This window comes from Pollachius pollachius (assembly GCF_949987615.1).
Source record: "Pollachius pollachius genome assembly, chromosome: 16".
Lineage (NCBI taxonomy): Eukaryota > Metazoa > Chordata > Actinopteri > Gadiformes > Gadidae > Pollachius > Pollachius pollachius.
Genome location: NC_136949.1, coordinates 18,019,606 through 18,044,512, shown reverse-complemented (window position 1 = coordinate 18,044,512; position 24,907 = coordinate 18,019,606). Strand labels below are relative to the sequence as shown.

At 44.1% G+C, this 24,907-nt stretch overlaps 4 protein-coding genes across 4 annotated transcripts; 1 reads left to right on the top strand and 3 right to left on the bottom strand.

Annotated features, from left to right (window-relative positions):
• The first annotated feature begins 702 nt into the window (after nt 1-702).
• tcp1 (t-complex 1) lies at nt 703-12,020 on the top strand. The gene is made up of 12 exons (XM_079753511.1): nt 703-818; nt 1,323-1,408; nt 1,846-1,974; nt 3,215-3,312; nt 3,418-3,528; nt 4,041-4,222; nt 4,526-4,652; nt 5,426-5,601; nt 5,731-5,854; nt 8,426-8,618; nt 9,018-9,181; nt 11,582-12,020. The coding sequence occupies exons 1-12, from the start codon at nt 746-748 to the stop codon at nt 11,793-11,795; spliced, it is 1,677 nt and encodes a 558-aa protein (XP_079609637.1). The 5' UTR covers nt 703-745; the 3' UTR covers nt 11,796-12,020.
• An 86-nt stretch (nt 12,021-12,106) lies between these two features.
• acat2 (acetyl-CoA acetyltransferase 2) lies at nt 12,107-17,111 on the bottom strand. The gene is made up of 9 exons (XM_079753223.1): nt 16,994-17,111; nt 16,272-16,406; nt 14,620-14,801; nt 14,180-14,297; nt 13,865-14,008; nt 13,645-13,767; nt 13,376-13,530; nt 13,180-13,290; nt 12,107-12,867 (listed from the first exon to the last, which is right to left on the bottom strand). The coding sequence occupies exons 1-9, from the start codon at nt 17,040-17,042 to the stop codon at nt 12,697-12,699; spliced, it is 1,188 nt and encodes a 395-aa protein (XP_079609349.1). The 5' UTR covers nt 17,043-17,111; the 3' UTR covers nt 12,107-12,696.
• A 371-nt stretch (nt 17,112-17,482) lies between these two features.
• wtap (WT1 associated protein) lies at nt 17,483-20,597 on the bottom strand. Its single transcript, XM_079753842.1, has 3 exons — nt 20,456-20,597; nt 18,826-18,980; nt 17,483-18,691 (listed from the first exon to the last, which is right to left on the bottom strand). The coding sequence occupies exons 2-3, from the start codon at nt 18,959-18,961 to the stop codon at nt 18,030-18,032; spliced, it is 798 nt and encodes a 265-aa protein (XP_079609968.1). The 5' UTR covers nt 18,962-18,980; nt 20,456-20,597; the 3' UTR covers nt 17,483-18,029.
• A 673-nt stretch (nt 20,598-21,270) lies between these two features.
• On the bottom strand, nt 21,271-24,069 carry LOC307088069 (pre-mRNA-splicing regulator WTAP). Its single transcript, XM_079753843.1, has 6 exons — nt 23,882-24,069; nt 23,313-23,347; nt 23,152-23,207; nt 22,999-23,057; nt 22,711-22,838; nt 21,271-21,456 (listed from the first exon to the last, which is right to left on the bottom strand). The coding sequence occupies exons 2-6, from the start codon at nt 23,337-23,339 to the stop codon at nt 21,274-21,276; spliced, it is 453 nt and encodes a 150-aa protein (XP_079609969.1). The 5' UTR covers nt 23,340-23,347; nt 23,882-24,069; the 3' UTR covers nt 21,271-21,273.
• Between the last annotated feature and the right edge of the window lie 838 nt (nt 24,070-24,907).

The following is a 24,907-nucleotide window of genomic DNA, read 5'->3' as shown; positions in this document are numbered from 1 at the left end:
CCTTGTAGAGAAATTAGCTCACTTCCTGTTTGACGTCCCCCTGAGGTCAAAGGTCACCAAATTGTTTGGATGTCCCCAGAATGATGTCATGAGTCTATGTAATATTGGATAAATGGGTCAAAAGTTATAAACATGAATGCATGTCCAAGTTTGACCTGTTGGTGCGCTAGAGCTCATGGGCTAGCGACCCCGAATTTGCTTAATGGGGTCATGGGACTGTCCTGAACCAGTGTGCCAAATTTCACAACTTTTGACCATGGCGTTATATGGGCTGCCATAGAATATCATGGCAGCATAATAGTAATAAGAAAACGTACGAAAACAATGGTTGTCTCGCAGCTCGGCTGCTTGACCCCCCAAAACGTACGAAAACAATAGGTTGTCTCGCAGCTTCGCTGCTTGACCCCCAATAAGAAAACGTACGAAAACAATAGGTTGTCTCGCAGCTTCACTGCTTGACCCCCCAATAAGGCCTATGGCATGCTGGGAAATGAAGTTTATATTTCAGTGCATGTTAAGAGTTTGATTCGCGTGTGATAAGAAGATACATTATCTTTGATAATTCTCATTATGTGTTTTCGGCAGGTTCAAATCAAATTGATCACGTCGGTTTAAATAAACCGTTGGTTTGTTTCTGGAACATTCTTTTTAATACCGCGTTTCCCAAAAGCCATTGCGTCATTCACCGGGTTTACCCACAGTGCAACACCACACTTCCTTTCTTCTCAGCGGCGTGTTAGTCAAAATGTCGCTATTAGATGGTCCGTTAAACGTGCTCGGCCAGAGAACGACTGGCGAGTCTGTTCGCACTCAAAATGGTAAGATATCTTCGTGATTACTTCGTGCTTAAGGTGGTTCCGTGCTCGCTGCGATTGGGCGGCTCGAGACAACCAACTGAACGGGGGTCCCGTGCAGCATGTGCGGATCATGCTAGCCTGGATTATGATAGCTAATGCTAGGCGGCTCCCCCCTCGGACCTGCTGCGATGAGCCAGCACATATTCCGTAGCATGTACCTCTGCGATGTACCCGTACTTTCCCAGCAATTTCCTTCATTCTCACAACGTCAGTTTCGTTTGCAAGCACTGCCGTCCCGTCCCGTTTTAATCCCGTTCATTCATTGTGACGACTGTTTACCGGCTATGCTAATAGGATGCTTAGGATTTACTGTCATGCTATGAAGGTGTGGCTCGTTTGAATGGGATTCTGTTTAAATTTTAGTGGCGCAGTAACAACACTTTCATTATTTCACTAGTGTTAACTTAAAAGGCTTCTTGGTATGGAAAAGGGTGTTAATGCTAAACCATGCAATCGCCGTTCCAGTCATGGCTGCATCCGCCATCGCCAACATCGTCAAGAGCTCCCTGGGACCGGTGGGGCTCGACAAGATGTTGGTGGACGACATTGGGGTAGGTCTAACTTTGTTCATGATGATTGCTAATCTCTGAACACAACTACACTAAAACATATGAGGATGTGTAATTAGGTGAGTGCTGCATGCAGCGCTCAACTATTCTTCATAAGTTTTATTCTTTTTCTTTATTCTCTACAAACTTTGGGACCTATCTCCTTCCTCAATTTTCCACCTAGAGACTCCATTCAAATTTTAAAATATTAACTTTTTTTGTTTGTTTTGTGGTGTGCATGTTTACATTGCTTACTCCATTTAGACTTTTGAACTTTTGTTCAAATCACTTCACTTGATTTAAGCCATTTAACATTTCTTTATGTCTTAATTGATGTGGCTTTATTAAAATATATTTTCAACCTCACTTTGTACTACAGCGCACATTTTCTGCAGGAAATGCATTTTCTAGTATTTTCCTGATTGTGGTTGTAATGACAGGATGTGACCATCACCAACGACGGGGCCACAATCCTGAAGCTCCTGGAAGTGGAGCACCCGGCAGCCAAGGTCCTGTGTGAGCTGGCTGAGCTGCAGGATAAGGAGGTCGGGGATGGGACCACCTCCGTGGTGAGTAATGACATCAGCCTCCTTGTGGCTTGTAGGCCACAGTGCACTACCCAAACTCCCCCCCCCTGCCCCCCCCAAAAAAAATGTAAGGAGAAGAAAGTACAGATTATTGCATGAAAAGGTAAGGAGTAAAAAAAGTTGTCTGAAAAAGAATTACTCCAGCAAAGTATAGAAACCCAAAAAGAAAACCCAAAAGTATTTGTACTTCGTTATTTGACACCTCTGGCTGTGATCATGGATGGAAATCTATAGATGCGTATAGAAAACCATTCCTGTTTTACTACCGCTCATCTGACTCCCCAGAGATGAGTGGCTATGCTAACGGGATAGAGTGTCTGTCCATCGTTGTCTGAGGAGGTTTTGGCGGCCTCCATTCCGCTACCTCTAAATGCAATGATGGCACATGTCTAGTTATTATTTGGGTCTTTTCAATATTTTCTGTTGATCATGTAGCATGTATATTTTCTGTGCTTTTTTTTGTATTTGATTTCGAGCTGGTTCAGGGGATTCACTTGTATGGATTACAATTATGAGATGAGAACGTATGATGACTTGTCGTCAGTTAGTTTTAATTATGTGTGCACCTATTCGAGACCGGTGAAGCCATTTTAGAGGCGTGTAGATACATTGTCTTTTGTCTAATTGTAATCTGAGTGACCGTTATAGACCGCTGATCAAACTATTGAGAATGAATAATAGCCAAACGATGGTGACAGATCAGATTACCCTTACATTTGTCAATTAAAGGGGTCATTATCATGGGCTATAGCTATCTTGATTGACTACTTAATATAATAAATTAGACCTGCACCCTTTAAAGTTATAGCACAAGCGCAACACAGTTGGTTACTTTGGTAGAAATAATATGCATTAGAAAGGTCATGTTACATTTTGTTCCAAGAAATCTAATAAATTGAAAGCCTGGGTCCACCATTATAATAAGCCCTAATTATAATAAAAAATGTATTTAATGCAATTATTTAGATTGTCTTCCATAATCCAGCTACAGCTTTTGTATAAGGCCTGTGGAGCATCACTAGGTTTATAAACACAACTGCCAAGTTTTTAAGGAGTTTGTGAAAAAGCCTGGACATAATACATTATTTACTTGAATCAGCCTTGCAATCCATGCATTATCTTAACTATTTGGAACTTGAGGTAGTTCCAGCCCTAATTATTTAAATATATGAATGAAAAAAATCGAACCAAGAAAGGAGTCATCACTGCATTCTTTCTTCAGGTGATCATGGCAGCAGAATTGCTTAAAAGCGCAGACGAGTTGGTGAAGCAGAAGATCCACCCCACGTCAGTCATCAGTGGATACCGTTTAGCCTGCAAGTAAGAATACACAACATCCCCCGGATGTACGTTTGTGCTTTAGCCGAGTCATTTTCCATCCTGTTTGACCATGCAAAAATTGTGTCTTTCATTGACGTTTTGCAGAGAGGCTGTGCGCTACATTAATGAGAACCTGACCATCGGAACAGAAGACCTGGGAAGGGAGTGCCTTATTAACGCAGCCAAGACCTCCATGTCCTCCAAGATCATCGGAGTGTATCCTTCCAGCTTAAAATAGCCACGTAGTGTTTCTGTCTACATTTTGAAAGTGAACCATCAAGATGAGGGCAATGAGCCAGTGCAAAATGGCTTGGGTGCTTGATATCATAGATTATCATGGTTCAATCATCCCATTTTAAATTTGCTGTTATGCTTGAACAGTGGTGTACACAGTGATACGCGTGGGATAAAATATACCCGTCTTTGAGTGAAGGCTGCAGCTGCACTCTGAGCTGTTCAGTCACCACTTGTGATGGGACACATTGTCATTCTAAACTTTTGCGACGGTACATCTGATAAATCCATGTATGCTAAATGGTTCTACTAGATTTTGGCCTGTTAGTGGCGGTATTTCTGACGGTTAACCAGATGTTTTGTTGAAGCATACCTAGAAATCTTCCAAAATTTAGCACATAATGATCGAAGATGCCAAACATCGCACAAAAAAAACTATTTATATATGCTAGCATTTTGAAATTGACCAACCATCCTTGACCAACCCCCCTCAGTGATTCAGAGTTCTTTGCCAACATGGTAGTGGATGCTGCGTTGGCTGTGAAGTTTGTGGACAACAAGGGAGTGGCCAGATATCCCATCAACTCAGTGAATGTGCTGAAGGCCCATGGCCGCAGCCAGAAGGAGAGTTTCCTGGTCAACGGGTATGCAGTGAACTGCACTGTGGGATCACAAAGTAAGTTAAATTGATATAAAATGTTGTTGTTTGTTTTTTATTAGTGTGTGTGTGTGTGTGCGTATATACACCCTGTATCAACTCCCATGAAGTTTGCCGTTGTGTCTGTTTCTTGTGGCACAACGGTGAAAAACATGGGAGATATTACCCTGACCTTGAGACATATAGTTGCAGTTATTCTCCGTAAACTGTGACACCCTCTTATGGCCAAATAAAACTCTTTTACATTAAAGTGCGTAGTACAATCTTTTATGCCCCGTTATATTGGCCTGACTTTATTTGATGTCCTATATCCAATTAAAGGCATGGTGAAGCGTGTGGCAAATGCCAAGATCGCCTGCCTGGACTTCAGCCTTCAGAAGACAAAGATGAAGATGGGCGTCCAAGTCATTATCAATGACCCAGAAAAGCTCGACCAGATCAGACAGAGGCAAGGAAGATGTTGCCTTCTCCGCTTTTTTTGTAATGTTCTTCTATTAAACGTAGTCTTATGAATGTATTTTGAAGTTTTGAAGCAGGATATATAATTAGCTGATCCTTTGCATATTGTTTAAACTAAAATAGGTTACTTCACTAATGTTAAGTGGCTCTGCTGGGTAGGTAGTGTTTGACAATATTGACCGCCTGCCATGAACTGCTGTATTGCAGCACAGCGCTACTGTGTGGTTCTGTATTTACAGAATCCAACAACTTAATGGCAGTTGGTAGTTTGAGTGTCGTTTTTCTTTTTAATAAGAATTGTTCGCTATTCAACAAATATTGAACATTGTGAATGTAATCTGTTCAACTGAAATCGCACCCTAACCCAGAACACAAGTACTCATTGAAATCTAGGACGAACCCATGTTGGAATCCATCTATTCATTATTCTATGGACCACAAGTATTTAATCCTAGCGAGACTTGTCCAAGTAGGCAAACTGCAATATTTGACACAAAGCATTGTCTGCTAAACAAAATAACACATGCAATATCACCAGCAGCTCAGCATTTTTTGTATATATTTTTCTCTTCAAAAAACTGTCACAAACTGTATAGGAAATTGGGTTTGAAAGAATGGATCGCCCAAGCCTAGAATACACACCAAACTTCCAATGTACATGCAGCTCTATATGGCCTCTGCAACCCAATATATGCAAGAATTTATTAGTATTTTTTGTAATGGGGTCCTTATTTTAATTTCAATGATTTTTGGCTTTGCCAGGGAGTCCGATATCACCAAGGAGAGGATCCAGATGATCCTGGCGTCCGGCGCCAACGTCATCCTGACCACCGGGGGCATTGATGACATGTGCCTCAAGTACTTTGTTGATGTCGGAGCAATGGCCGTCAGGAGGGTGCTCAAGAGGGACCTCAAACGCATCGCCAAGGCAACCGGAGGTAAGGCCTGAGTAGCTGGAATTGTCTCATGGTTCCTTTTGTTGTCGTTTGGTCATTTATATGCGGAGCATTAGGTATTATATATATCAGTTAAATGTTTTTTAATGTGTTTTTTTTGTGACATCTTAGCAACCATCTGCCCGTCCCTGACCAACCTTGAGGGAGAGGAGACCTTTGAGCCCACCATGCTGGGTCAGGCTGAGGAGGTGGTGCAGGAGCGGCTCTGTGATGATGAGCTCATCCTCATTAAGAAGTAAGAACCGTTGACGATACAGTACTAGTTTCACATGGATAGAGTGCTGGGGATAGGGCCGAATCATTGGACGTTATATGGATCCGTGACATTCACAATGGGACCAATAGCTAAGGGATGCATGATCCAGAAAGAAAGTTGGCTCTTATAATTAGGGATCGACTGATATGGATTTTTTAGGACCGATACCGATATTTTTTCATCAGCCTTAACAGATACGCCGATACCGATTTTCTGGAGCCGATAATACCCTGGAAATCCAGAGTTCTCGCGAGAGTACATTTGAATTTGCTCAGCGAGTCACTCTGGGAACGAGCAATATACTCGTGTATATTCTGGGCCTACCCTGGCCCAGAACATAAATCAATCGATGTGTCAATATAGGCGGGCCAAAAGCGTTGCTGTTTTACCGACCGGATACGGTCGGTACCGATGTCAGGACCGCAGAGTCGCTCACGAGCTTCCGCAAAAGACTCAAAACTCACCTGTTCAGAGTTCACCTTGACTCTGCATAGAAACCAATGCACAGCCACCATTGACTGTTGTACGTCCTGGCACTTGTACATTGCACTTATTCAAGGTACTTAATTGTGTAGCATCTACAGTAGCTGCTATCGCTGCTTTACACGGGGAATGGGTTAGCCTAGCGATTGTAATACTTGCACTTGGTTCTATGAACGTCTTTACTGTACCGACAGCGATATATTGTTTTACTTCTTATGACAAATGTACTTATTGTAACAAATGCACTTATTGTAAGTCGCTTTGGATAAAAGCGTCTGCTAAATGCCCTAAATGTAAATACGGCAAGAGTCTTATCTATTGGTTAGCTCCACTGGTCTGGATACGTCACCCCTTGTATTCTTCTGATATTTTCAAGTGCATGCTTGGTGCGGCCCCTCGTGTTGGGCCATTTTCATTACTCGTTGCCAGACCCTACAGTTTTCTAGATGTGGGTCTGGATTTCCAGGCTAAGCCTCCCTCAATTAACATCATAAAAATGACACAATGGTGATAACAAATGTTACAATTTCTCAATAAAAAAAAAATGAACATTTATTTAACTGTCTGTAAATCATGCCGAAGGGAAAAAAAAATAATAAAAAATCGGCGATAACTGTTCAAAGAGCTGACTTTAGCAAGTACTACTTTATAAATGTAGGCTTGGAAGGTAGTTCAGGCAACTGCTTTTTCTGTGCTCTCACCAGTCATCCCATTTAAAATTTGCTGTGACGCTTGCACAGTAGTGTACACAGTGATACGCGTGGGATAAAGTATACCCGTCTGTGAGTGAAGGCCGCAGCTGCACTTAGAGCTGTTCAGTCACCACTTGTGATGGGACACATTGTCATTCTAAACTTTTGTGACAGTATATCAGATATATACATGTATGCTAAATGATTCTTCTAGAGTTTGGGCTGTTGATGCGACTTATTTCTGATGGTTAACTGGATGTTTTGTCGATGCATGCCTACTCCGTATCTTTCAAAATTTAGTACATACCGATGGTTAGAAAAACCTCTTGTAAGAGCTATTTGAAATGCTTCGTGTAATTCTTTATGTTTTTACAAAATACTACTTTAAAATAGGCTTAAAACAAATTTCAGTAAACCTAAAAAACAAGTAAAACAAGTGCAAAGTGAATATAGCGGATTGTTTCTTTAGCGTTAAACAAACTGAAATGATGGACAACTAAACGATGTTCCCCGGCGCAACTTCAACCTGCTAAGGTCTGCAGTGTGCACTGTGGAGTTCAATATCCGGAGCACAAGCTCGTCCTTGAAGCCATATTTATTATATCAGCATATCTTAACACAGGTATTTAAATCCATCCATAAAAAGGGCTGATGGCAAACAGCAGCACACCATACTCTGTTACCTACTGGGGTGAAGAGTGCTGTGGAGAATGGTAAACCACATTGGATGGAATTATTTAATTCATGGGGAAACTACATTTTGCTTAATTCATATTTCAATCAATTGTATTTTAATTTATATTTACCCACAGAAATGCGTTTCATTAAACCATTCAGGGGAAAAAAGGTGTATAATCGACTGCTCTCAGAAGGTTTTCTGGCTCAGAATGGCCATCACGGGTTGCCTACGCACATCATTTAGCATGATCAGTGAATGTACAGTAAAGTCAATGAGTCTTAACTCCTTTGTCAGAAATTGCATTTTTCTGCATGCAAAATGGGAAGGACCAACAGGTTGTCACGATGAGAACACTGTAATTCACTGGTGCCGAACTAGTACTGGTGTCCAACTAACCTAACTGGAACGTCATAATAAATCCCTCGAACGCACCCCTCACTGATAATGGCGCAGATTGTTTCCTTAAGTATTTATTTGCATAATCTAGTAGTGAACGTTTTGATTCATAAAAAATATTTCATTGGTGAACATCCTTTACTAAAACTAGACAAATTGCATGTCCTGCATTTTTCCATTTGGGGCGAGGAACAGGAAATGCTCATGCTTACTATTTAATGACTAGGGTTTGGTGCTGTTCAAGGAAGTCACCCATGGTAGTGCTCTTTTCCTAACTCTTTTTTGTATTTTCTCTCTCAGCACCAAAGCGCGTACGTGTGCTTCAATCATTCTGCGCGGGGCCAACGATTTCATGTGTGACGAGATGGAGCGCTCTCTGCATGACGCCCTGTGTGTGGTCAAGAGGGTCCTGGAGTCCAAGTCTGTGGTGCCAGGAGGAGGTGCTGTGGAGGCAGCACTGTCCATCTACCTGGAGAACTATGCCACTAGCATGGTGAGACCCCACCCCTCTCTATCTTCTCCAAAATAAAGGACTTCAGTGGTGTGAATGAAGATGCAGAAGTTTTAAGCTATTGTGTGCTGTGATCATAGATGAAAATCTAGATGCATATGAAAAAAAAATAGATACCATTCCTGTTTTACTACCGCTCATCTGACTCCCCAGAGATAAGTGGCTATGCTAACGGGATAGAGTGACCGTCCATCGTTGTCTGAGGAGGGTTTGACTGCCTCCATTCTGCTACGTCTAAGTGCAATGATGGCACATGTCTAGTTTTTATCCCCACTCAAAAAACACTCAAATTTTGTCTTTTTTCAAGAAGTGGGGGAGATGCCTATGGACATAGTTGCATAGTTTTGTGTAGTTTTTGTGTAAAGACTGTTGTTTCTTCAGGGTTCCCGGGAGCAGTTGGCCATTGCAGAGTTTGCCCGCTCCCTCCTGGTCATCCCCAAAACCCTTGCTGTGAATGCAGCACAGGACTCCACCGACTTGGTGGCCAAGCTTCGTGCTTTCCACAACGAAGCACAAATCAACCCTGAACGCAAGAACCTCAAATGGTGAGTGCATTGTCCAGAGTGATTTCAGTATCGAGCATCAAACCGTATTCCCATAACTTAATCATTTCCCATGAGTAGAATTTGGTTGAAATGGGTGCTTCCTTTAGTGGCTTTTATCTTAGGGTGATGGACAGCTTCAAATTATGTTCAGTAGGGCTGTAACGATATGCGTATCGAAACCGAAATCGCGACACTCAAAGCCACAAACCTGTCTCGCGGTGTGAGATGGCAGAAGCGCGACACGCCCTTCCTAACTCCCATTATCCTTCCAGTCCAGATCCAGCCACGTGATATAAGCTGTTAGTGCCAGAGTTTCCGTTGTCCGGTAATAGAAAAATGAAATGTCAGACAAAATTGTTTCTCTCCGGTCAAATTGTCAGATTGAAATTTGTCTAAATAATAGTCTGCTGACACCGCTCCTCTTATCGATGCCGTAAGTCTAAGATTGCATTTCTCCACATATGCAATATGAACGACATTTATCCAGAGTGGACCAACCATGCAAAAATAGCCTGTGTGATCCCTGTCTCTAGTGTTTTGTGTGCTTTGAGCGGCAGTGGGTCTGCTTATAGGTCTGAATGAAGCGGCCACAGATTGACAGGCTGGGTACTTTATTCTACCGGACTCGTTCGTTTCTTCACTAGACACACACACGCTACCGCTCGTCAACTCACTCGTTGACCACACACACACACACACACACACACACACACACACACACACACACACACACACACACACACACACACACACACACACACACTGCCATTCTCGCGCACACACATACGTTACTCGTAACACTATGCCTCGTTATTGCGAATCAGACGTTCATGTTTTTTCCTGTCTATTTGAAAGTTACGCTATTAAACATGTTGCATTCTATAATGCCTGATTATGTCATTATTTAAGCTACATAGCCTAATAAGAAGCGATAATAGGATATTTGACCGAAACCTATGCAGGTCAGTTTGACCGGCACCGTTTTTTCTAGCGGGAACGCTGGTGAGTGCTACTATTCAAATTTCTATTATTTATTTGACATTAATATTTTCAAATACATAAGCCTAAACCAAAAAACAAGTTGAAGGTTTTTGCCTACCTGCAAGCATCCTCCAACTGCAATCTTTTCTTATTTATTTATTTACTCATTTTGCTATACTTTAATAGTATTCTTTCTGTTCAAATCTGTTCAGTGTTTCAAATCATTTGTTAAATGTTACATTAAGTTAATTGTTGTATAAGTTCATTTAAATAAAATGATTTTTAAATTAAAAAAATACGTGGGATGTATCGAACCGTGGATCAAAAATCGTGATACAAACCGAATCGTGAGTTGGTGTATCGTTACAGCCCTAATGTTCAGGGTAATGGAGGTGTGGGTAAAAAAGGCCAGGTGGTAGCATCCTGATGTGATAACGTTCTGTGCTCTTGCCAGTCATCCCATTTAAAATTTGCTGTGACGCTTGCCCAGTAGTGTACACAGTGATACGCGTGGGATAAAATATACCCGTCTTTGAGTGAAGGCTGCAGCTGCACTCTGAGCTGTTCAGTCACCACTTGTGATGGGACACATTGTCATTCTAAACTTTTGTGACAGTATATCAGAAATATACATGTATGCTTAATTATTCTAGTGGGGTATTTCGCGTTTGCGTAATCAAGCAATCGCACACAAAATACATTTCAAAGTGGCCCTCTTCCCGATCTCCGGTCCCTGCTGCAGAGCGAATTCAAATCGCCGGCAGAATGGGCTGGGGCAGGGGTCTAACACCGTAATATATGTAAACTTTAACCGCATTTCACATTAATCGCAATATCCCGCTGTTTCGGGTTTGTGTTGAGAGGAGCGTGCGAATCCGTTGTCAGTACGTGTGCATGTATCAGTGATACGCCGGTTTATCTAATAAGTGGTAGTGTACCCGTGCATCATTAGCATGTATGCGCGCTTGTCTGTGTGCGTGTGTGAACAATGACAGGGAGAGAGTGCTATGCGGAGATGAATGAACGGAACGATATTTATGTTTCAAAATCGCGTAAAAAATAAAAGCAGAATCAATTTGTAGCGCTCAGTGTTCATTCTGTGGCGCTGCGCCACACATTGGTCTATGTATGGGAAACACTAGTACAGTACAAACACAAAACAGAGTGGGGGTGGGGATTTAGAGATAACCTTATCATCCTGAGCATTTCCAAGACTGAGTTGATGGTAATTTCAGGTGTATATTGGTAAACCCGTTATTTAAAAGAAATACGGTAGGTGTGCAGTGGCTCCATTTGTGATGTGTAATGGTTATTTTGATTTCTTCAGATCCCGTTGGCCATCACTTTAAATTATCTTAAAGTGACTTAAGCATGTAATGTTGTGGAACCACACTCAATGGCACCGGCTTCTCTCGGTAGGATTGGTCTGGACCTGGTGAACGGCAAGCCCAGAGACAACCGCCAGGCCGGCGTGTACGAGCCTACCATGGTGAAGACCAAGAGCCTGAAGTTCGCCACTGAGGCCGCCATCACCATCCTGCGTATCGACGACCTCATCAAGCTCTTCCCCGAACAGAAGGAAGGCGGGCCCTCATACAGTGACGCCGTGGCGTCCGGGTCCCTGGAGGGTTAGAGGGGCCCCCCTGACGGCCACACATCCCCGTGTGTTGTACGTGTATTTATACGTAAGGAGCTTTATACGGTCCTGTTGTCGTTAGCGTAGGCCTGCACTTTGCTCGTTTGTCCTTCACTCCTGCATTCATGTCGCTGCCTGTTACTGTGGGGATTGTAACAGATTTGTTTTGAACACTTGGAAATAAACCCTCAATGGTTGTGGACTGTTGATTTGTTAACTCAATTTGTTGGGTCTGCGGTCTTTCTGAAGTTGCACTTATTTTTTCGAAGAAAGCATACAGGAGAATAGGTTAGAATTGTTTATTAATATTCCTGTTAGTAAAAATTTTCACTTTGGTATGCTACATAAAGATAAATAGGTTCTAATTTAAAACTTAAAAGTGGCAATCTCCAAGAAACACTGCAGCAATGTAGCCTAGGTGCCACACCAAGGAAGTAGTGATTTAAGAGGAAAGGACATTGCAAAGACACTGAGTGGAATGCTGGAGAAAGATGTAAGCTCCTCTTTGGCACAATACATCCACAAGGATGGATTAGTATTTAAGAGGCCAAGAGTACTGTCCTGTTATTGCTAAATATTTTCCCAGCTCACTTAAACTGTCAGTAAAAATAAATATTCACAAGGCATTGGAAATTGTACCAAAAACCCCAGCTCTCCTGAAGTAATTCAAAGCTCATTAACCTTCTACAAAAGCCTGATCACTTCAATCATGCTGGAAGAACATGACCATCCAGGAGAAGAGGTATAAGTAGCACATGTCAAAAGATAAGACTGTAGAATGTGTAATGACATCCATCAAGTTGTCCTGCGATAGAACACCTCAAGGTCAGCCCCAATAAATGAGTTACATTTCCAGATAGTCTCAACATACGATTCCAACATCCCGTACATCAATGATCTACACCCTCTCCACACACATGGCGATGCCCATCCCACCCCCGATGCAGAGGGATGCCACGCCCTTCTTTCCTCCTGTCCTTTGGAGTGTGTGCAGCAGGGTGACCAGCACTCTGCAGCCAGACATGCCTATGGGATGGCCTAGAGAGATGGCTCCTCCACTCACATTCACCTGGCGAGGACAAGGGGAATGTGGAAGGTAGAGTTGATGGGACAGGATTACACATACATTTAGGGCATTTTGCAGACGCTTTTATCCAAAGCGACTTACACCAATTCGTTCATACACCGATGAGTCAGTGTGAGGCCTCTCGGTCAGGGACACCTCGACCCCTCAGCTAGGGGGAGCGGGGGATCCAACTAGCGACCTTCGGGTTACCTGTTAACCCACGCTACCTCCTGAGCTACTGCTGCCCTGCAGGATCAATCATGCATCCCTCTGCCAAGAATAGTGGGGACTTCTTATAATCTAAAGATGGCTCACCTTGTCTGGATTCAGGCCTAGCTCTTTCACCACAGCGATTGACTGTGCAGCAAAAGCTTCGTTGATTTCAAAAAGGTCAACATCCTCCAGCCTCCATCCTGCTTTCTCCACCTGCACCACAATCATAAATAAATGAATGGTACAAGGAGGATAAAAGATTAATTCAATTATGCTAAACATCCAGTTCAGTTCTCACCGCTTTCCTAATGGCTGGAATGGGTCCAGTCCCCATTATCGATGGGTCAAGGCCCGCTTGAGCCCAACTGGAGATGTTGGCCATGGGTTTCAGGCCCCGCTTGTCAGCCTCTGATTGGCTCATGAGGACAGTTGCTGCTGCTCCGTCATTTATACCTAGCACAGAAAGAAAACATGAGCACCAGTTAACCGCCACACACCGATGGCAGCCAGCCAACTGATATTCGGCAGACAATTGGGGGACAACATGTCTGGCATGCGGCCTTGTACCTGAGGCGTTGCCGGCGGTAACGGTCCCGCTGCTGTCCCTGACGAAGCAGGCTCTCAGCTTGGACATGGCCTCCATGCTGCTGCCGTGGCGGGGAAACTCGTCTGCCTTCACCTCCACAGGACCTGAAGGAAAGAGGAAGTAACCCCTATTGAACACTGTTCAAGATGGAACAGATGAAGCATGTAAACATAGTTTAGGTGTCAGGAGAACAACCCTTGCCTTTTCTGGACGGCACCAAGACGGAGACGATTTCTGCTTCAAAATGTCCAGCCTTCTGAGCAGCCTCGGTTTTATTCTGCGAATGAACTGCAAATCTGTCCTGCTCTTCCCGAGTAATGCTCCACTTCCCTGCCACATTCTCGGCTAGTAAGGAATAAAAAGGGTGAGTGGCAGCCTTGATGACCGAGTAGTTGGATTAATGGCAAGATCGTATCGCTGGTTGTAGTTCATTGCTGCATAGGAAAGGAAATCCATAGGACATCATGGTCCACACTGACAGCTCAGTGTTTAGTGTGTTGTGTTGGCTGTCCTCACCTGTTATGCCCATGTGGTAGCCGTGGAAGGCGTCTGTCAGGCCGTCGGCCACCATGGAGTCCTGCAGAGCTGCGTCGCCCATCTTCACCCCCGCCCTCATCTGCAGCGTGTGAGGAGCCTTAGGGAGAGACAGACCATTTATGAACAGACACCCAGGTGTGAAGAACACTTTGGGTTGATCTTATCGACGAGTGCTTCTAGAGACTTCTAGGCATTTGACATTTACATTTAGGGGATTTTGCTGATGTTTTTATCCAAAGCTACTTTCATTCACAAATTCACACACTGACGCCGTCAGAAGCAGTCAGGGTGAGGCGTCTTGCTCAGGGACACCTCGACACTCAGCTAGGAGGAGCGGGGATCAAACTAGCAACCTTACGGTTACCATTTAACCTCCTGAGTCATTGAGCTACTGCCACCCCCCCACTTTCAACACCTACCCTGCTCATGCTCTCCATGCCCCCCGCCACCACCACCACCGCGTCCCCGGTCTGGATGGCCTGGGCCCCGAGGCACACGGCCTTCAGCCCCGACCCGCACACCATCTGGCAGCTCCAGGCAGGCACCGGGTACGGGATGCCCGCCTTGACGCTGGCCTGCCGCGCTGGGTTCTGCCCGTGACCTGGTTCAGGACGGGACGGGGACATGAAAAAAGAGAAATTACTCCTGTGTACTGTTTTAGCACATGCTTTTATCCTTAGCAATCTGCAGTTGTGTTCTTGTTTGTATACATCAGCGGTGCCCAATACGTCGATTCCGATCGACTGCGAAGGTAGTGCAGATAGACGGTGTGACATTCCATGACATATTTCTTTATTGTATTTTTATTTTATTGTTTTTTTATGAATAATAAAAGATAGTATCATCCCGCTTGCATTTACCACTTGATTGACAAAAACTGCAGAACAGTTTCTTCTGAAAACTGGCTTCAGTGGAGGATGAGTTTTATTTATTTAAAGGGACAATGCCCATTGACATTTTTAGTTTACACTCAAAATGTAAAGATGCCAGAGTTAGCAAAAAAGCTCATTTTCATCTATAGTCCCTTGGCAGGTCAACACGTTATCACATTACATTAATAAGGAAAAATGCAAGAGAGAGAGAGAGACATAAAAAATAAATAAGTGCAGTACAAACAAGTGCAGTACTTAGGATGATGTAGATCAGCTATGGATGATTGCAGTTTTGGTTGTTTTTAATCCATCTCTTAAATTTTGTTTACTTATTTATGATATGGCAGGGGTGATAGCTGATACTTTTTTGATCTAATGTTTTTAAGGTTTGCTTATAAAGGGTTTCTATTGGTTTCAGAGTTGTCATGTTTGCTTGGGACTAGCTTGTGAAAAACAGTATGATATGTGAGAAAAGTTCATGGCATGCATAAAGAGTTTGGTTGCCTCTGTTGTTAGACATGGCCTTATGTGTTTACAATTAGCCAGATTAAATCTGATGGTATTAGCCACTTTGTTAAGATGTTTTTTAAAAGTTAAATTAGAATCTAAAATGATACCAAGGTATTTAAAATCAGTGGAGCCCCACAGTGACTTAAAGGATAACGAATCAACCCTGAACTGCAATAACGATCAACAGAAAACAGAAAAAATCATGAGCACTAAGAACTACCAACGCCATCTCACATTTGGCCCAATGGCAGAGTTCACATGGCCAGTCTATTAGCATAGTGATATACACTATGTGCTAAAATGGTGGCCCAATACTGACCCCTGTGGAACACCAATATAACAGTCAAGCAGGGGCGGTTCTGGCACTGGTGAACCGGGCAGCCGGTATTTTTTCATGACACCTGGGGGCGGCACGAGCACTTAGAAAGTGCTACTCCCCCCCCCCCCCCCCCCCCCCCAAGAGAGAGGGGGGGCAATGAGAATTACCAATGCGTACAGTTTGACAGTACAAGCTGATATTGAGCTTAGGTTCAGGAAAAAGTGTTAGTGTTAGTGTTGCAGACAATGGAGATTGACTCTAGAACCTCTGGGCTGGGAGTAAGGTCCTCTCCCCACCGTCTGCCCCACCCACCCCAGGATCACCCTAACAAGAACTGTGCCATTTATCTGTGTGATGTCGTCAGCCCTACCTGCTGTTAGCACATGTCCCATGATAACCTCTGAGACCTCCTCGGGCCTCAGCCCAGCCCTCGTCAGGACGTCCTTGATCACCACGGAGCACAGGTCAGGCAGAGGCACCGTGGACAGGGCACCGTTGAAGGAGCCTTGGCCAAGAAAAAAAAAGCTTGTTATTTATGTTATCCTTAAACGGTCCTAATCTTTTAGCAAACTCAAGAGAGCACAATGACTCAATCAACAATCAAAAGGCACTGTTAACAAAACGATTGTGGTTACAATTAACAATTAAGTTATCATAAAATAAAAATACAGTAAAACGGAAGTATGGTAAATAGTTATATCAATTGATCAGCTATAACCAATAGATTAAAGTGAATGCATAAAATAAGTGTAACGAGTTTTATATGTTGTGACACTGCCAATAGAACTATTAGGACCGGTCGCACTACAGCGTCTCAACCAATCACTGTACTGACAGCTATCAGTACAGGCTGAGCGGCCAATCAGCAGACCGCAGGAGCGAACACGATCTAACTAAACACGTAGAAATACCACTAATTGAAACAAAATGCCGAATTGACTAATAGTTTGAGTATTTCATTTAATACGCAATTTGTCTGTCAAATACAACGAAACGAACAACTACAGAAGGGCAATATTGTAGTAACAGACGTATACAAATAATTATTACGATGAACGAAACTACGTTCAATAATGCGATATTGTACTGTACCAATTGCCGTCCTTGCAGCGGAGACTATGACAACCGTTTCAGGATTCATTTCAAAAAGATGCGTTGGGCTGCTTCCGAGTAGGGCTGTTGCTCGGCTCTTCTCCGGTGGGACTGGATGGTGCGCTGAAGGCTGTGGAATGAACGAAGCGCTCCACCTCAAGGAAAGTGACACAATGCAGCAGTGTAGGAACCAGCGCCCCTGTGCGACCGGGAAGACCTTCCCCCGGACGACGTGCGTCATTGGCAAAGCCCAGAGCTCTGGGAAAGCCTCACTTAAACGTCCCTGGAGAGGAATCACAAGGAGAGGATGGTGACATCGGGCTTGGAATGAACAAGTCCTGGAGTCTTGTTTGTCATTATGGTGGTTAAACTGCCCTGTACCACAATAGTTGAACATACCCCCCGTCTCTACCAGAGTAAGAGTGTATAATGGCCTTGTGTCCTTTATAGTTTTTTTTATTTTTAACAAATTATTCTTCACAATACTATTAAAAGTATTTATTGATATTTGGTCAATACATGAAAAGGATTGAAGTCAGAATAATATGAACAAGGTACTTTGCATATAAACTAACACACAAGTCAAACAGAATCTATTCAACAGGAAACTCCTTAAAAAAAAAAGTAAAAAAAGAACCAACATCTTAAAAAAAAGAAAAAAATTAACTTTGCAAAGCTACTGTGATTAAGTGAAATGGTCACTTGCAGACTTATTAACAATGGGTTACGCCGTTTGATTTTCAAATAAGCATATGCATTTTCAGATAATCAAGCCATAGAGGAAAAAATAAAATCTAACCTTGAACATACACCTGCTCAAATTGAGTTGACCAACATTACCATATCATGTAACATTCCTGCTGTACAACCAAAACAGGGCAGAGGCCTCACTAAAGAATAGGGGGAGCGGGTGCAAACGGAGTCGTTTCCTGGACAACAGCACTGTTACATACTAAGCCTTTGTGATCATGTTTTGTATTAAAAAAAAAAGAAATAAGGACCTTAAGATGTGTATACAAAGTACATAGACTGAACATTACAAAACCGCACTGCTGCTCGCGCCTGAGTCCAGGCCGTTCTGAGCGTGCCGCGACCCCGCAGTCCTGCTCCCCTTGACCACCGGCACAGCCTTGTCCTCCTGCGGGTCCGTGTTGGAGTCCGTGTCGTTCGAGTGCTGGGTCAGGGACGTCTCGCTGCCCGTCGGCGAGTCCACGCTCTCGTACCCGGCGCTAAGCTGGCTGCCGAACCCGCCCGCCCGTCCTCCTCCTCCTCCTCCTCCTCCCCCCGCCTGGCTACCGGTGGCCTCATCTTCCGAGCGCCGCGGCCGCTTGGCCTCGCTCTCGCCGGGGCTGGAGGCGGCGGGGGACATGGGGAAGTCCTCCTCGGTGCTGCTGACCTCGCGGTACAGGCTGGGCGTGGCCGTGTCGCTGCGCTGGGAGGAGTTGCCGTTGCTGGGTCCGTTGGAGACCCGGCCCCCATAGTCTTTGCCCAGGGAATCGGAGGGTGTGGCGGGCTGCTGGCCAGCGTTCTCTGCGGAGGAGTGGGAGGCGCAGGGGGACAGCCTGCTGGGGGCGGCGGCGGCCGGGGTGCCGGCTGACAGCTGCTGCCGGGCCTCCTTTAGCTGTTGCTGCAGCACCAGGATGGTGCTCTGCATGCCCTCCACCTCCTCATCCAGCTGGATGATAAAGTCATTCAGCTCTGGAGGGGAAGGAGGCCATACAAGGAACAAGGTCAGAAGTCACGTAGCTGACTAAAACAACATTATACACAAAAAAAGAGGAACAGAAAATGTGCAAGAAGTAAGGGAGCGTTTGCCAAAACGAGCCTCTTACCGTCTTGGCTGCCCTTGAGCTCCTCGCTGTATTTCTTCTGCAGGGCCAGCTCAGCCTCCAGCTGGGCGATGCGTCCCTGGGAGAGCTGGCGGCCCAGCTCCTGGTTCTCCTGGATCAGCATTCGACACTTGGCCATCAGCTTCTTGCCCGTCTGGCTGCAAGGGAGATAAGTCTCACATCACACAGTGAACCAGCAGACAGAGCGTGTCCAGGGGTGAGAGAGTAGGAGGCCCTACCGCCTCCCAATGACTGGGCCTATCCACCGATCCTAATCTAATGAGAACCACTTTAAAGAGTGTTCATCCAAGACTAGACAGGGTACACCGTCCTACTATAGAAAGGTACATATACCATGTCGAACCAAAGAAAACCTGAAATTATTTGCCAATTTGTTCAGATTCTAATGTATTCCGTCTGACTAGGTTTAAAAATAGATTCATAAGGATTACCACGGTAAAACTGAAGTCAACAAACTAGGTAACCGATTAAATATGCTACCACAGACCCTTAATAAATAAACGTGGCCCACATCTCTAATATGTACAAGTACAGTGTGAGTAGGTCGGAGCATCGTAGTACGGGATCTTTAAGCAATTCAGCCACAACACCCTCAAAGTAAACACTGGCTGGAGTACTGCATTCAGATGAGTATAAAATAGCTTTGGAAGCACCAATAATTACAAAACACAAAGTACAAGCTATACTTTGAAAGAAACACCCTGGGCTCACGGACAAGATGAACACAGCAGAGCCCCACAGTGACTTAAGGATAACGAATCAACCCTGAACTGCAATAACGATCAACAGAAAACAGAAAAAATCATGAGCACTAAGAACTACCAACGCCATCTCACATTTGGCCCAATGGCAGAGTTAACATGGCCAGTCTATTAGCATAGTGATGTGCACTATGTGCTAAAATGGTTTGCAGACAAAGCTGAAAAGTAAGGATCTCATGTTAGGGTTTTCAAAACATGCATGTGGCCATTTTATCTAGAAAATATGCTAGGCATCAATAAAAATAATATTTCTCTTGAAGTATAGAAGGGATCTTTTCCAGTGTATATCATTAACTTATCACACTAAAGGTCATATTAAAACCTAGTCATGCTTGTATGAGTGCATTAACATTACATTCACATTCTATGACCTATAAGACAAATGTTTTAAAAATCTGTTTTTAAATTTAAAGTACAGTCCTGATGGATTACCACATTGGTGAGAATGAAAACTAGATGGGACTGCTCGTTACGACTGAGGGGTGGATGTGACGTCAATCACAAAAATATACAGATGTATACAATTAATACATTGGCACCAACTTGAAACATTGCTTAGTTAAGACATTTGCATTTAACAAGAGCACTCGCACCCTCAGCAGTGTGTCCCATTGAACGCTTGGCGAGGCGAGACCTCGTGAAGCTTCATTCATTACATCTTCTACCACTTTTACATTGCAGTCAGTAAGAGCAGAGAAATGCTTTCGTGCCAATTGTTCTAGATTGTTCACACACTGCAGTGAGTGCAGAGGGGATTTAGGGAATAGAGAGAAAAAGGAAATGAACAGCAACATCAACAACAACATCAACAAAAGAATAAGTCACAAAGAAAACATGGAAATACACTCTACCCGTGTGTCGGCCTGTGTTCAGAGACACAGGCGGTCGGACCGTCGGGCCTCAACCATAGTCCCTTCAGGACTGGGGGTCTGGCTCCGCCTCCACAGTCTTAAGCATTCTATTGGCTCCTCCCCAACAGTCTCATATCATCACTACCGGCTCATCCCCCAAAGTCTCACAGAACTCATCCTAAAACTTTTTTGTTATTGCAAATTATTGCAATGTACTCTAAACTGTGTCCCAGAATGTCTTTTTAAAAAGGTTCTCAGGCAACCTGTCCCACAGTCTTTTACAAAGTGGTACGGGGACGGTCTGTCAAGAGTTCAACTGCTGATTTAGGCCTAGAAAAGCCGCTTGCTTCAGCCAGGATTCCCTCCCCCAAGACTGACTCAATCTCCACCACAACTCCATCTATATTAAAGTCAACTGTCTGGTCTGGGTTTGGGGGCATATCCATGTTGGAAGTGAGGGACCACCTCTTCACAACAAACAGTCCCGACTCCTGCAGGCCCTTGGGTGGTGAGGGGTTAACGGGGGTGGGGAGGGGGAAGAGATCTGAAAACACAAGTGTCAACTGACCATACCGTCTTTTTTCCAAGTTACATTATGTGATGTGTAGCTGGCACAGTGCAAGAGTACATAGAAAAACCCAACATGGCAGTTTGTTTCTGCAGTGTCTGGCTTTCAGTAAGAGTCTGAGTCTCGTGGGGAGTACCTCTGCCTCCCCTCCACCTTTAGTCCCTGCATGCCTGCAGTGAGAGTGGGGTCGTGAGGAGGTCTTGACTTTTGTTTTTGGGAGGGGAGTTATTTTTTGTTTTTTTGATTGCCTTTACCTATCAGGTGTAAATTTCCAGGCACTCAGTTCATTTTGGGCCTGCTCCAGTTTGTCTTTAGTCTGTTCCAGTTCGCCCTTCATTTTGAGGAAAAATAAGTTGATGGCCGGGTCCACCATGGACGTTCGCAACTGGGCGACGCTGGGCTGCTGGACTTGCTTGAGGTACTGGATCTGGGTCTGAAGGGACGAGAAAAGGGCCATCAGTACAATCACAATACAGGACTATACACTCTGCAGTAACATATCCAGTCTCTCGTCCTATTCTTCTTAACCAAACAGCATCTAAAAGCCACATCTTATTCGCCATTTGAGTTTAACAAGGTTATCCAACAGTGTTTCAAGCCAGGATCACAAATTGGAGATATCAACGACATGTCGGCGATACACCATTTCATCCACAATGCAACAGGCATTCAGTTTTCATGAAAGCAACCATCATTTAACTAAAGTATAAAAACTGCTCTCCATGGAAAAGTGGAGGCCCAAAGTAAATCTGCTGCCAATAAGGAAGATTATACTCAGAAATCAATCACATCTAAAAGAACAACATTTGACTACACCTCCAAAGACAGTAGATGGGCACCAATACCGCCATTACTCAGAAGCTAAATTCACAATAGGGTTTCACGACCCCTCATCCATCATCCATCATCTTTTCAGAGGAGACAATGCTAACTAATGCATTACCGTACAATAAAGAAGATATAAAACAAAAGGATACTGGCAGGTCACCATCTACATCCAATCGTATAAAAAGAGAACCCGCCCTGACCCCCGGCAACAAACTGGATGGAAATCAGCTGGCACAGGGCAGCGATTGATGGAGTGTTAATTGCCGGCGTTAAGTAACTAGATGATCCACTGAAACGCCAATCTCATAAAAGCAGAACAGTGACCACCAGCAACAAGCTTTTAATAGACCTTTATGGCTCATGTAGTGCAGAGCAAGGTCTTTATAATAATTGTTCCTTAGTGATAGCAAAAGGTACATCCACAAACTGCAAGGTAGAATACCCGCTTATTACAACTTTGTGATTGGTGCGATAGTGGGGCGACAGTAGGTCAGGAGGTAGAGCGGGTTGACTTGTAACGGGAAGGATGCTAGTTTGATCCCTGGCTCCTCCTAACTGAGTGTCGAGGAAGTCCCTGAGCAAGACGCCTCACACTAATTGCTCCCTACAAGCTGGCTGGCGCCCTGTGTGGTTGACTCCGCAGTACAGTGGGTGATTGTGTGAATTAATGTTTTTAAGTCGCTTTGGATAAAGAATATCCTAAATGTAATAATCAATAATTGTCACATATGAATGGCAAGACTTATTTTGCATAGTTCATTTGGCATGATTGGCTTCAGCAAACCACAGGTGTAGGTCCTCTATAGGGACACCAGATGCTTTAATAAGCAGCACAAAGGTCAGATGGAGAAGCACATACCGTGCATTCTTGCATCTCCTGCTCCTTCGTGGCAAGTCTCATGACCAGGATGTTCTCCCGGCGTGCAGACTCCTGCTGCTGCTGCTTCAGCTTCTCCTCAGACTCCTTCAGCCCCGTCACATCGTTGGCTATGACGATGGACAGAGGAAATAAGATGCATTAGAATATGGAACCTATTGGTGTGAAATGCATTAGTCACAGATATTTACTATTTAATCAGGGAGGGGGGGGGGTGCAGCATAGCGTACAGGGAATAGTTTGAGTTTAATTAAAAAGTGTGGTACTCACAACTCAAGTCTGCATATTTTGCCTCGAGGACCTGGACATAGGTTTCATGTTGTTTCCACCTATAAAAAGATAAAACGTTTGAACCCAGTGTTTAACAGACGAAAGCTTCGTCACCACACTAGCTCACAGCCCAGCAGTGTTCAGTTGACCTACCTGACACACAGTTCCTCCCTGGTCAGGGTCTTCATGTCGGATTCACTGAGGCGAACCTAGACGAAGAGAAATCCAATGCATCAATGAAGAGGCCAATCATAGCACACGTTACTGGGTTTGTAGGCCGGGTTTTAATCTTTGAAGCGCATTAAACCACTCACCTTCTTCGGAAGAGGCTCCTCGGTCATTCTGAACTCTGCAACACATAAAAGTAGAAATGAATCACAACCGAGTGGGTGAGCTCACGTTATGACGCTAAGCTCGGGTCTAAGGACTCCGACACGTTGTTTACGTGGTCGTTACGGCGGACAAGACACCCTGTCACATAGTGGTGAGAAGTCTTGAACACAAATTATTATCTACACATATTTAAATATATAGCAAATATCGGAGATATAGAAGTAAATACTAAAAAACGCAGTGACGTGCCTTGATGGACTGGACAGGCATCTGCGCTGAGGCGCGTGCGTGCAGCGCACAGGAGCACGAAATGTACAAACGTGAACTCGCTAATACGTACGAACTATATATTTAAACTCAAGTTCAACACAAGTCGCGTACCGTATAGCTTAACAAGTTGGTCAGTGTTCAAGCCGAACAGCGGGTAAATACTGGCTCCGCTTCGGCTTCTTGTTATCACAAAATGGCGGTGAAGGAAGAGGCTCCCTCCCTGGCGCTCCTTTTCCGGAGCCTAGCGGTCTGCTGCTAAGCAGACTAAAGCTCCACTTACCCGCTCAGTTTCCTACAGATCCGCACACTCGGGTCCAATAATCGACGATCAACAAACGCAAAGTACGGCCTCGGTGTTGGTTCTGGTGAAGCTAGTTGTAATATCCGTGTGTCGATACATTCGCCATCATAATTTAGCACGAAAAATATATGGCGGCAGCCGCAGAAAGCCCGATGCGCCGTCGCCGTCCTTCGCCCGCACTGGTCCGCGCTGCAGCCAGGGTTGCCAGATTGGGTCAGATTTCCCGCCCAATCTGGCAACAATGGTTTTAGCGGAATTAACCATTTTCACGAGGCAGGGGTGGATAGTCTGTCTGACTCAAATATATGTGCACTTTTTTATTTTATTTTTTACTTTACCTCTGATCAGTAGCAGCTGGTTCTCAACCAGGCTTCCAAATGAGCATCAGTCATGGTGGAATGGTATTTGATATACTTAATAATCTTCATGTGGGAAGAGGCTGATAATAAAGAAGGGCCAAATAATGCAGTCAAGGAGGTAGAACATTTCCTCATGTTTGGAAACTTTTCCTTTGTGAGTAAGTTCAGAAGTTTCCCATGAGCCCTGGATTTAAGCTTAATATCAGTTTGTACTGCCAAAATCTCATCCTCCAGAAATCGTTGCCAGATTGGGCGGGACATATGGCCCAATCTGGCAACACTGGCTGCAGCCCGCTGCAGTCGACGCTCTCGTGATAACTTACTCTGTGTTTGAGTTTCTGCATTTCATAGGATTAGCGAGGTTACATAATAATAGTTATTTTTTGTCATGTTCCATCCACATTACCAGTAAGAAATACCGCTTAAATGTTTAAACCAGCAAACAATTTACAAAAAAAATCATTGATATCGGTATTATGACCAGTGGGACAAAATAAAACAATCAACAAATTAATAATCACATCGCTGTATCGAATATCCCTTTCATTGACCCTGCATTTTAAATATGTTTTGTGAGAATGAAATCAGAGGTAAAGTGTAAAAAAATAATGATCGACAGACTTGTCCACACCTTCCTCGTGATAAT

Bases quoted from the DNA above. Each gene is read 5' to 3' on its own strand.
- LOC307088069 (XM_079753843.1), bottom strand. From the start codon at position 23,339: ATGACCGAGGAGCCTCTTCCGAAGAAG. The intron at 23,208-23,312 runs GTGAGTGGTTTA...CTCTTCGTCTAG, and splicing joins AGGAGCCTCTTCCGAAGAAG to GTTCGCCTCAGTGAATCCGA. The intron at 22,839-22,998 runs GTGAGTACCACA...CCATCGTCATAG, and splicing joins AAAATATGCAGACTTGAGTT to CCAACGATGTGACGGGGCTG.
- acat2 (XM_079753223.1), bottom strand. From the start codon at position 17,042: ATGAATCCTGAAACGGTTGTCATAGTCTCCGCTGCAAGGACGGCAATT. The intron at 14,009-14,179 runs GTGAGGACAGCC...ATTCCTTACTAG, and splicing joins CTACCACATGGGCATAACAG to CCGAGAATGTGGCAGGGAAG. The intron at 13,291-13,375 runs GTGAGAACTGAA...ATTGTGGTGCAG, and splicing joins TTCCAGCCATTAGGAAAGCG to GTGGAGAAAGCAGGATGGAG.
- wtap (XM_079753842.1), bottom strand. From the start codon at position 18,961: ATGGCCAAGTGTCGAATGCTGATCCAGGAGAACCAGGAGCTGGGCCGC. The intron at 18,692-18,825 runs GTAAGAGGCTCG...CTTCCCCTCCAG, and splicing joins GCTCAAGGGCAGCCAAGACG to AGCTGAATGACTTTATCATC.
- tcp1 (XM_079753511.1), top strand. From the start codon at position 746: ATGTCGCTATTAGATGGTCCGTTAAACGTGCTCGGCCAGAGAACGACT. The intron at 819-1,322 runs GTAAGATATCTT...TCGCCGTTCCAG, and splicing joins GTCTGTTCGCACTCAAAATG to TCATGGCTGCATCCGCCATC. The intron at 4,223-4,525 runs GTAAGTTAAATT...ATCCAATTAAAG, and splicing joins CTGCACTGTGGGATCACAAA to GCATGGTGAAGCGTGTGGCA.